At 48.2% G+C, this 12388-nt stretch overlaps 1 protein-coding gene across 1 annotated transcript in view; it reads right to left on the minus strand.

The window, feature by feature from the left end:
* Positions 1–451: 451 nt before the first annotated feature.
* The window catches only part of HIPK2 (homeodomain interacting protein kinase 2), a 143385-nt gene continuing 131448 nt past the window's right edge, over positions 452–12388 (minus strand). The window contains exon 15 of the mRNA XM_010854943.1: positions 452–12386. Within this exon, the coding sequence (XP_010853245.1) occupies positions 12055–12386 (332 nt within the window). The 3' untranslated portion in view covers positions 452–12054. The remainder of the gene's footprint in view (positions 12387–12388) is intronic.

Below are 12388 nucleotides of genomic sequence, written 5' to 3' on the forward strand. Positions count from 1 at the left end.
GGGGGGCCCTGGTGCTGGTGAGTGGGGGGCTGCCTGGCACTGAAGTCTGGTGAGATGGTGGGCCTGGGTGCACAGGATGGTGACCTCCCACTCAGATCTGGGATGACTTTGGGGAGTGCTTGGGACAGCAGATGATAGCAATGCCTTAGCCCTTAGGGATGGAGCTGGGAAACGGCGAGCTGAGTCAGTGGCAGTGAGGAGACGACCCCCTGTCCAGCTGCCCTGTCCAGCTGCCCAGGAGCAGGTAGTGACATGACCTCAAGACCTCCCCTCTTCAGGCACATACATTCCTGCTGGCAGATTTAAAATGCAGTGGTGGGTTATGAATGTGTTCAGAGGTATTAAATATTTTCCAGAGGGCTAAATAACTTAAGCTGTGACTTGTATTAACAACCTCTGCAGTCTCAGAACTGGTCTGGCTCTAGAATAAATAAACGTGCCAGGGCGAGTGTACAGTGATTCCAAACAGTTTAATGTAATTCCAAGACAAAGTGTGATTACATTTCTACACATATACAATATGCATATGTGAGTTTACAAATTTTAATTAATAACTCGTTTCACCTCAGAGACCGAAAAAATGATCAAAAAGAAACTGTGAGTAACAAGCTATAACATAGTTCACCACAACGGGACCCCCCCCTTCCTCACCCTACAGTTAGTAATATTACAATTAAAATAACTATATTCTTCTATAATTTTTTTCTGTTAAAATCATCTCATAAATTTACAATGCTATTATTAGTTTCCAAGACTAATATAAATTCACTCCATTTTTCTACAACAAAAATGATCATTAATTTAGAAGCACACGACGTCATGATGAAAAACACAAGCATTTTAGTAGCAAGGACTGGATCAGTTAAGAATTATTTTTCTTGTAAAACATTCTAAAGCCAAGTAAAATATCCATTCTTATAACATACCTATAATATGAGACTAAGGAATAGGTTACATATAGGCCTACGACACATTGGTTTGTCTTTTTTTAAAAAAAGTAGACATTTATAAATAAAAAAAGAAAAGAGGGACAATTCACATAGGAAAAAGAGGTACACGAGAAAATACTGTTGCACGCAATAATTTTCACAAAGATTAACATGGATTAACACTTTTTTTTTTTTTATTACAGAAACCGTACAGTGAAGGAACACAACAGACCAGGGCTTCTGTAGGGTAACTGAGCTGAGATGACCTGGTAGAGAGAGATCTGGGCGAGATGGCCCTGGGGAGGAGCCACGTTCCTTGGACCGGTGACCGAGCCTCACCGGATCTCCTCTTCCCTGCTCTCTTTCTGGGGAGTGAGTCTTTCTATCCAGAGTGTCCTGATGTGTGGGCAGTTGAAAGGTAAACATTTCTACAGATGCCTTCTCTTTCCATCCTAATGGATACCATTTTTGGAAACGGGATATAATATCAGAGGCTGCAGCTCAATACATGTGGTCAAAGCAAAACGGGATGGAAAATTCCAGTCATTCTGATGTGCTGTACCGCCCTCCCCCACCCCCCAACACTCATCTCTGCCCTGTTACTGGGGACCCAGAGAGAGCAGCAGTACCCTTCGGGGCCACCGGCCTCCACTGCAGCCCGAGGTGGTGCCTGGGTCCCCCGCATCCTGCTTTTCCAGTCCATGTGCGACGGCGCAGCCTGGGTCATCCCTGGCTCCTCTGATATACCAACCAGCTTCCAAAAGCTCCTCTCCTTCCTCATCCATAAAGCTATACTTTTCCTATCCAAAATTTGGTTTGATATATATATATATACACACACATATATATCAACATCTATTATCTATACAGTGATTCTCCTAGACTAGAAATCCTACCGCCCCAAAGTATGACTTCCGGGTCTACTTCATTTGGTTAAAGAAACGCACACAAAGAGGATGAGGAGGTGCTTTGGGGGCCAGAAATGATTGTGCCCTGGAAAAGCCATGGGAGAAAGCTTTAAAGGAGCAGTAACGAAACGGTGAAAGGGTAGAAAGTGACGATGAGACGGCAGGGAGAAACCACGAGCCATGGAGGCGTCTACAGGAGTCTGCCGGAAGGGAGGAGAGGGAACTGGGGTGGGGCACGCTTTAGGTTCCATTCAGAAGTCACAGAAAGCTACGAAGGATGGGCATGGTCAAGTCACTTTCCATTTCCCAAGTTCTTCCTTATAACCTGAGCCAAACTATTAAAATAATAATAATAAAAATAAATCCATTGCCCCTTCAACCAAGCAGGCGAATATCTAACAGGGAGGCAAGACCACCATTGGCAAGGCTAAGTGGATCCTTCTTCCTGGCTCTTGAGAGCTTCCTGGGCATCCTGGGTGCCTGGGCATGGATGGGGCTGTGGGGACATCAGGGCGGAAGCCAAGGTGGCCATGTGTGGGGGCGGTGGGGGGAGCAGTGCCCCAACACAAGAGGGCAAGGGTGCTGGGAGGTTTGCGTGGAGGCTGGCTGAAAGGAAACGAGAGAGAAGGCAGAGCCCTTTTTTCAGATACAGCATATTTACTAAAAAAAAAAAAAAAAAAGCTAATTTCTATTCCTCTGTTTTTTTAAAAATATGATTAAGCCCCAAAGACAATGACATAAAATATATTTGGTTATTTAAATCACGGGAGAAAACCAGAGGAAAGTGATAGTTGAATTAGGAGAGGCAAGACAAAAACTATTTTACAGTGACATTTCCAACCGAATACTGTGATAAGAACGTGCTATCAACAGAGTTCACAAGGAAAAAGCAAGTGCATTAAGAACCACCACCAGTTCCCTGGTCCCAGGTGTTCTGCAGCTTTTAAGGTGTTATTTGCTAAAGGAATGCCCTTTGGATCACAGTAGGTCCTCTGCGCTAAGGTTGTGGCACAAAAGAAGAAATGAACCAAAACATTTAGGGCAACTGGTGCCCTCCAGGCTGCTTCTGCATGGCGACGGGGCCTCTCAATTGTGACCTCTACTTGGATAGATCTCATCATCTGCCCCCCTAGCTGCCCTTCAGTCTCCAGTCCCTTCCTCCTGCTCAGCAGCACTTACAATCTCTAGAAAAAAAGAGTCTAGGCCTCTCCTTTGGGGTCGGCCCACCCCCACGCCTGGAGGATGTACTACTTACCCTCTGTTTACTGAATAAAACACTGAGCTGTTAAAAAAAAAAAAAAAAAAAATCTAGATCCCACCTCCTAATGACCTAGGCTTCAAACAGAAGTTTGATAAAGAGTAAAAAGTAAACATATCCTTTTATACTTTGTTTTAAAGGACAAAAGGAATTAAATGACAGCAGATATATGGAAAACTCAACCAGTAAATATAGGCACGGGGGTGTATGACTCTCCCCTGCAAAACACCAATCAGAGTATTGCTGGGGCCCCAGAAATAGCAGCTGTACCCTTGGGGCCACCTGAATCCCAGTGTCTTCTACTGCCTGGTGCCTGCAAGTCAGTGGGTCGATTAATAAATTAAACATTCAAATCAAGACAAAATCAATGAACCAGATGTCTATTCTCTCTGCCTCTTCCAAGATGTCAAAAGGAAGGCCTTGACCACCAGTGTGCATATCACGTGGCAGATCTTTGCACCTGGCCCAGGCTGTGGACTCACCCCTTCCTGCTCAGCCTGGAAATCCCTTTACATTCTCTCGAGTTCCCATGGAAACCAGCAATACGGATGGAAATGCTCACGGTGCGCTACAGTAGGGGCAGAACACACCTGCCTTGGGGGAATGTGGCCTCCAACTGAAGAGGCAATTGCTGGGGTCCGAAGATGTCAGTTATAAACAGAAATTTTCTTTAAAAAGTACCAGTTTAAATGTAAACTATAAAATACTTTAACTATAAAACGTGGCCAGAAATATGTTTAGTTATCCACAGTCAATTGTTTATAGTTTATGCACTTAAAACGTGACTCTCTTGATATCTTAGAAGGCTAACAGCATTTTACAGTAGCTAAAAACATATATACTTAAACATGTGCATTTGAAACTCACATTTGAAAACACAAAGAGTATTCTCTCCCTTGGTTTAATTTCTGTTGTAAAGATTACCTATTTTCAGAGTTCACTTAAGCAACAACGACCAGGATGTGCAGTAATCATTGTTTTCAGCCCACACAGAGTTTATATTTATAGTCTTTTAAATTCCAAGAGCAAGCTGGCTACATGATTTCAAAAAAGGCTAAAACCAGGATGAATGCCCACATTTGAGGTAATTATTGCCATCAGGTCACAGTTTGTGTAAGATAACGTATCTAAAACCTTCTTAAAAAAAAAAAAAAGAAGTCTTCAGGTGTTCTGTCAAGAATTCCAGAATACCTATTCAAACCAACCAGGATCTCAAATTCTGATTAGCTGGGTTTGCTTCCAATGGAATTAAAGCTCTAGAAGACTCTAGAACTTGTGTAAACTACCTAAGAATTGAGGCAAACATGTCTGGAGCCAGTCAATAAGGAAATTTTTAAAGGAAAAAAAAAAGAAACTGAAAACCCCATTCCAAACAACTGCAGAGATATTTCGTAACAAATGGTAATGGTTTTCCACAAAATGAAAAATCTAGTTCTAAAGCATTGCTAAATTCTTGCCACCTTTCAACCAAAGGAAACACGTTTCTACGTTACTGTTAATCTCCCACCTCAGCCAGAGGCTCCCCTTCCTTGTATCCTGAAAGTTGGCTAATTTTTCTTCAGTTTGCACAACATGTTGCTTCCCATTTCTTTGAGAAGGCTATCTTGAAAGAAAACTTAATTTTGTTCCTCTTTCTAAATATCATCTTGATCTTGTCTCTTTTTTCCTTTTTTTTTTTTTTTAAATTTTTTAAACACAAAGAAAAAACAGTTCCTGGACACCAGACTCACACGTGATTATTTACAAATTTGGTGTGAATCCTGCCTTTGGTTCTACCCAGAGCTGAAGGGTGGATTGATTACAGAGACCAGAGTCGTTATGATATTTATCAGTGCAGTAAAAAATAGTATTTTGAAGAAAATATATACTTTTAGTATTGCCTTTCTAGAATTAACTATAAGCAAGAAAAAAATATTTTTTTAAAAGAAGAAAAGAACACTTTTTTTTTCTTCACTCTTATAAGAGTTTGTCGCAGCAGCAGCACTGCTAAAGCTAGTTGGTGCACTGAAAAGGAATCGAAAATGAACCCTACTATGATTAATCAAAAGAAACTCCCCTAAGATTTTCTCTAAAAGTCAAACTAATTCTGCCCTTGCTGCCTGGATCAGATTCAGGACTCCCTCTACATACAGACCTTCTGCTGAGCTCTGCGCACAGGGCAGGGGTGGTGCGGGGCAACGCTCCTGTGAGGCCCTTCTTCGCACACACTCCCAGGAGACAGCTGAGGCCAGCGTCTGTGAGCTGGGCAGACCCAGGTCACGGCCGGCCTTCCCTACTGGCTTGTGTGACCCTGGGCTGGTTACCAGTTCACCAAGCCATCTGCCTCATCTGTAAAGGGACTAGTACTGCCGATTTCATAGGGCTGTTATGAAGACGAAATGAAACGGGATAAACAGGAGCGACTTCCAGCACAGTGTCTGGCACACAGTCAATGGGAGCATCATAGATGGATCACCAGAAACACGAGGCCACTCACTGATGATTATTTAACAAGGGAAACAAATTCTGTTAGTAAAGGTCTCAAGAACACAAAATTTCACTAGAAGCTCGGGGATTTGGGGCCACCCCCAATCCTTGTATTTCCTTTCCTTAACACAGCCTACTTTCTCAGAGAGTCGACTGTCTCATCAACTTCCTCCTCTGTAAATGGAGGAGAGGGGTGTTGTGAATAGGGGTGGGTCTGAGGGTACCGGGAGGCCGTGCTCACTAAGGGCTTGGGATGAGCCTGGTGTATTGAAAGCATTCAACAAATGTTGGCTCCTACTCGAAGGACATGGCAAGTTTTAACAAAGAGACAGTCAACGTGAAATTCTAATGCAATGAGAGTGCAATTAGGGGCTTGCAGAGGCTCCTGGGACTCAAGCTGGGGCGTCAGGAAGCTCCCTTCTGGCAGAGGTACCCTGAGCAAGCATGCCCCGCAGAAGGGTCACTTCTCTGCAGATTCTCACTGAGTCTCAAATGAAGAACTGGCTCAGAGCTGGCTCTCTTGGACTTTTGGGAGCTGCCAGAAGGATGGGAAAAACTTCTCCTAGGTTGGGTTGCTCAAGTGAGTGAGGGTGCCAAAAGCCTTCAAGGGGTTTCTACTGCCTTTAAATATCAGTTCGCCATCTCCATCTCTCCACTGAGTCCCGTCTGTGGAACTCAGAAGTGAGAGTCCTAAGGCATCGAAGTGGAAAAATACTGACCCCCCTGAGCCCGGTCCTGGCGTGCACCTGACCCAGACAGAGCCGCACCTCCTGGCTGGTCTGCTCCGGCAGATACCCGAGGTAACTCAAGGTGAGTTCCACCCACAGATCCATGCAGTACTTCCAGTTTCCTGACAGCAGCAGCATTTGGGGGTTATAAACCTCCACTCCACTTACAAGATGAGCACAGTTTTAAAATAAAGTCAAAAACAAAAAACCCAAAACAAGTCAGGCAAGAGAAGGATATAAACGGGATTGCATCACTGACAGAGTCATTATTGCCGGGAGAGGAAGGACAGAGGAATGCTATTCTGTCCACATCTGGGGGTGTCTTTGAGGAGAGGGTCTTTGGCTAAAGAAAGGAACACTTTCACTTTCCTTTCCAATTTGGTTAGGACAGCTCTAGCTTGCTCAACTCTGAGCCTTCCCCATCTGAAATCTCTAAGACACACCAGAAAGAAAACACAGAGAAGGGGCGAGAAGCAAGTTGGGTCCCTGGGGCTGGAATATTTCATGGCAGAATCGCTTGGGCTGGTGTTGAGCAGTGCTGGGCAAGGTCTGCGACCCACAGAAGGAGCCCTGGCCTCTCTGCTGCTCGAGGGCACCTCGTTTTTCTCTTCTGTTCTGTCCCCGCAGCTACTGAACAGGCCATGGAGAGCCCCACATCCCACCCCAGCCCCAGCATCAGAGAACCCAGGACGAGAGCTGGGGCCGGCCGGTCAACCCACCATGTTTCATCAACCACAGCCCATCAGCAATATTTCCTTAAGCCTCCTCATCTCCTTCCTCCAGTTTCCAAGAAAGTCAGCTCCACTCACTCACACACACTCACACAACCCAAATCCTCCACCACGAGCTTGTTCAAAAATGAGTGTTTGCAATTCCAGAGATCCGGTCGAGGGAAATCTGCCTGTCAGCAGCTGGGCTGATCTTTCCTTGCCTTCCTTACATCCCACAATCCGGTGTCTGGGCGGGTAACGTCTTCCAGCTCCCACAGCCCACCAGCCACTCACCACCAGTAAGGCCAGAATGCAAAGACAGTCCAGGAGACAACCAACCCTTCCTTTCCCTCTGAATTCGACCAACCACATGCTCCACGTCACAGTATTAATTGGCACCAAGCCTCAGACCCTCCCACCCATCGGCCTGCTCACCCTTCCCTTGGAAACAGCCAAAACATCATGAAAGGAGGCACTAAGCACAGAGATGGCAGTGCAAATACCCGAGGCGCCCGCGAGACGACACGAGCAGAAGCAAATCAACCTGCGGTTCCCAGGGCTCCGGTTACGAGGCTCCCCTTGACCTTTTTTAGCCTGCCCCTCTGAGCCGTAACCATGTTGCTTCAGTAAAGGAGGATGGAGCCAATTCCAGAGCAGATGATGTTCTAGGGTATTTGTGGTCTACATGAAGACTAGGTTGGCATCTCTCCACTTGGGAGCTGGGTCCTGGGGATGGGCAGCCTTTATTCAGCCTATCTGCCAGGGCGACTCAGGGTTGGAGGATGGGGTGGGAGTTCAAGCAGCTGCTGAGGAACCCACAGAGGGGCTCATCTCTCCCACTAGGGCCTTCTCCGAGGGCTTCAGACCCACAGCTCTGTGCTTGGGTTGGAAGAAAAAGGCAGGTGGGGATGCGGGGAGGATACTAATGTTCGCTGAGTGGTGGGGGGCTGGGCATGGCCTGGCGTCTCCCTTCATTAGCCTCAGTGAAGCCCGTCATTCCAGGCCTTATTTCACCCACCTGGGGCCTGGTAGTTTCTGGGTTTGGTGGGCGGTGTGTGGGCACCTCAAGCTGATTTAGAAAGCCCATGGCACCCAGCATGGTGGCCTAAAGAGCACAGTCAGAGCCCAGTGGGCATCGCTGTAAGGCCCCACTGTGCCCCTCCACTGGCCAACGAGTTCATGGGGGCAGCAGCCCACACTGTGCGAGGACCTGCCGGACACGGTCAGTGCTCTTCTGGCCTCCTACTATCCCTATTTATTATTTTTTTGGCTCCACAGTTTGTGCCTAGAATTGTGTGCAGAGATGTACTGGGTGGGGGTAGGGACTGAAGAAGTGGGCAGTGTGGTTTGTGAGGGGCAGGGAGGCTGACATCTCCCAGGGGAAGGTACCACCTGCCTAAGCACCTTCCATCAGCTCGTTACCTTCAGTGGCTTCTAGGAGGCAACATTATCTATACACTGAAGGGTATAAGCCACACTTCTGGTGGGCTGATGGGAAAAGGGGGGACTTTTAGGGAGGGGGCTGGGTCAGCTCTGGGCAGAGGGCTTTTTTTTTTTTTTTTCCTTGACAGGTCAGTATCAGATGCGAGGCAGGCCCAGGGTCTATTTAGCAGATTTCAGAAGCACAGGGAAGGTTGGAGAGGACCATGCTGAGGGTTCAGCCTCCAAGGAGCTTCCTCAGATCTCTTCCCAGGCCACTGAGAGTCTAGAAAAATCTAGTCTTGATGGTGACCACGAACCATGCTGTCCAGAGCCCAAGTTGGCTTACACAGAGATAAAGGCTTTGATTCTTCTTCAGACTTTTGTTCTCTGGTGGATCATTCTTGACAGCTTTTTCCTGATTCCTGAATCCTTCCTTCTTTTCTTTTCTTTTTGGTCTGACAAAACTGGACATCTGGATGTCCCTCCTGTCTACTCAGATACTCACAGATACAATAAAATAAATTTAAATATTAAAGAGAAAACACAAAGATAACTTGGAATAAATGTGCACTTTAAACCCCCAACTAAAATATCAAAATGATGATTAGGATAATAATTACAAAGGTTAATAACCAAAATAATTAGTACAATAATATTATCTTTATGAGCAGCATGAAACTTTCATTTCCTGATCAGGAAGGAAAGGAAAGAAAATGTCATGTGAAAGAGTAACTTCCAACTTAAGTAGACAAAATAATTTTCATTAAAGTGGAAGGCTACGTTGTCTTTTCCTGTTAAAAGATCAGATCTAGAAAGCGCTGGAAGTGAACAGTACCAGGGGTCCAGTATGCTACCCAATAAGGCAAAAACGCTGGCTCGTTTGCAGCCATGACTTGTGCGACTGGGCACGGGGAGGGTCGGACGGGGCACTGCTGCCCTCTGGATGCCGCGAGTCCAGAACAGAGATCCGTCCGCAGGCTGGCGTGGCTCCGTGAGTGCTAGGGCTCACGAGTCCTCTGGCACATTCCCCGCCCCCACCCCCATGGGCCACTTTCTGGTTGTCTCAGAATGGCGGCACTTCCCCACGTCCAGATAGAAGATGCATTGACTGTGGCGCCATGAAGACACCATTGTGTCCTGCTGTAGGCGGCTCCCCGGCGGACACGGGGTCCTTCCTTCCTTCCAGGCTGAGGCCGGGACTAAGCTGGTTCCAACCTGGGGACCGATTTCTTTGTCGTTTAAGTAGAATTGATGCATGGAGAGGGGATATTTTCCAGAGTTATTTCACATTTCACAGCTAAGAGCTAAGGTAAGGGCTGGGCTTCGTTACTGAATTAGGTCGGATATCAAGATTAAAAACACCTTTCACAGTAGATCGTTAAGGGATACCGCAGGATGGGGAAGGAAAGTGAGGGAGGCGGGTGCGGACTGCTGTTCGAACCCGGGAGCGATCTCTCTGCACCTTGGAAGCTTGGCTTTGGGGTCAGGGGCTCCGCATCAACCATCAAACAGTGAGGACCACAGTTAAAAATCCCGTCTGGGACCAGACAGCACCTCCCAACGTTTTCGTGTGTAACAATAATTTGCTATGGATAGAGACACCTCTCCACCCCCACCCCCACCAGTGTTCAAAGCCTGAGGAAATTTCCAGAACGTTATCAACGATGCACAGAGGGCAAACGGCAAACTTCCTTGGAAATTTGACTGCCCGTGGGCGTGTTTTCCCAAGGGCGGTCCAAGATCACCGGCTCACCCTCGTGAATGTCCCTCCAGCCTTCTGCCCACCCGAACCCTCAAAGACCAGAAACGAAGGCCTGCCTGGGGTAGGCCTGGGTAACGCGAGGAAAGATTTAGCAGCAAATGACGGTTGGCGGTTGTCTACAGAGAAAGGGATCAGGCAAAATGGTTGAGAGAAAAACACAGCCTGGTGGGGTGGGAGGGTGGAAGCAGAGGCCAGATGGGCTGGGCTGGCGGAGTGGAGTGTGGGGCGGGTCTGAGAACACGGGGCGGGCCCCCAGGCCTGCTCTCCGCCCTGCGGACAGGTGGCGACCGACCCGAAGCCAGTGCCGGGCCTGGAGGCTGCAGGCCGCTCCTCTCCTTTGCTCCTTGCGTCAGAAGCAAAGCCAACATTCCTGAAACTGAGATGGGATCTGTGATCCCACAGATGGCAGAGCTAGCCCGCTGGGGGCAGAACTGGGTGAAGGTGCAGGGTGGGGAGTCAGTCTCTCTTGCTTTGTCCACCAGGGGAAGACCCACGCCAAGCCATCTCCAGCGTCAGTCTCACCCACCACCATCCACCTCCCGCAGCCGTCTCCTGACCCACTGGCTCTCCTAGCCCCTGCCAGTTCCCTGACACTCCTCTGCTAGCAAACAGCCCGGGGAAAGACAACAGCTTATTAAAATAAAATTAAAATTAAAAAAAAAAAGGAAAAGGAAAAGACCAGAGTAAAATGTTGCAACAGCACAGAAGAAGGGCTGAGAGGCTGAGACTCGCCTCAGCCGGCTTCTTGGAGTACCGTGGAAGTAAACCCTCAACCGCGTCCCCGGTCGCTAAGGCACTAGGAGGAAAGGATGTAAAAACCAAGTCTGCGAGAGCCGGAGGCGGTGCCGGGAGCGGGAGGGCGCACCTGGACCACCGCGCGGGGGACGTGCCTGCGTGAGATCACCTTTCTTGTGCAATTACAGTGAGGATAGTCTATTGGTATCAATGGGGTGAACGAAAAGCAGCACAGATAGGTGCACACTGCTACATTTACCAGGGTGCTGGCCACGCCGCGAGCCCTAGGCTATGAGACGCGGGATGCACTCAAAGAGAAGAGACGTTTTCAAAAAAGAAAAAAAAAAAAAAAAGCGAGTTTGCAACACACATCATTAATGACATTTTGAGGAATATCATTGCTTAGGGATTTATCCAGAGTGCTCAGAAAAACACACCCTCTCCCGGGGTCCTCCTTCAGCCCAGCTGCCTGCCCGCCCTCCCCAAAGGTCCAGGCAAGTGGACCAGAACTAGGCTCCGCCAACCCCGACCCAACCCCTAGACACCAGCCTCCTCAGGCCACAGCCTGGCCTTTCCAGAGGGCTCCCGACCCTTTATAGAGTTCTGGAAAAATCCCTAATCCTTACGTTCAATCATTAAAAATCTATTGGATTTCCGTATCAGGTGTCCCTGACAGCAAATTCTTAAACGCCACTTGCTGCCATATGAAAATAATCTTTGCAAAGTTCATAAAGTTCTTCAAAAACGGAGGTCCCCCTCCCCCTACTTCTGGAATCTTCTGTGGCTCTTCTTCTTCTTTCCAGTTTGGTGCCGAACGGGTTCGTGAGCTGTGGGGTTTTTTTGTTACTGACGTTTTATTTTTAATTTTTTTTCCTTTTTCTTTTTTAAAATAAAAAGCATAATTTTCCCCCCTCCTTAAATCCCTTCCTTTTCAAAATGTTCTCTCCTCCGCTCTCAGTCCTCCTACTTCCTAGTTCAAGTTTCATCTGTGTCCCGTCCCTGCCCCCTGCCCCCCACCCCTGCCCATTTGCATTGTTTCTGTGCGGCATCTTCAGTACAGAAGCCCCAGATCCCCTCTCCGTCCCTCCTCCTCTCCCTCTGGCCAGCCTCCCTCCCATCCCCTCCCCTTCCAGTGTTTATATGTAAGGGTACTGGTTGACCTTGGCTGGGCTCAGTGGGTATCCAGTGTAGACTGTGGAGGCTGGAGAGGCGCTGATGTAGGTCTGGTGGGCAAACTGGGCTGGATACTGACTCGGGTGTATGGTGGGTGAGGGCAGGACCCGGGGGCCCATGCTCACGGGGACCTGGTGGACGATGCTGGCCGGGTAGGCAGTGTGCTGCACGGTGTGACGCGCCGAGCCTTGGGAGGCCACCAGATGGGCCACGGTGCCCGTGGAGCCCAGGGCCGCGGGTGCTGTGTAAGTGTAGAGGTGGGGCTGGGCAGGGAGGTGGGCGGCGGCGGCGGCGGCG

This window comes from Bison bison, unplaced genomic scaffold (assembly GCF_000754665.1).
Source record: "Bison bison bison isolate TAMUID 2011002044 unplaced genomic scaffold, Bison_UMD1.0 scf7180017864352, whole genome shotgun sequence".
In the NCBI taxonomy this organism is placed as follows: Eukaryota; Metazoa; Chordata; class Mammalia; order Artiodactyla; family Bovidae; genus Bison; species Bison bison.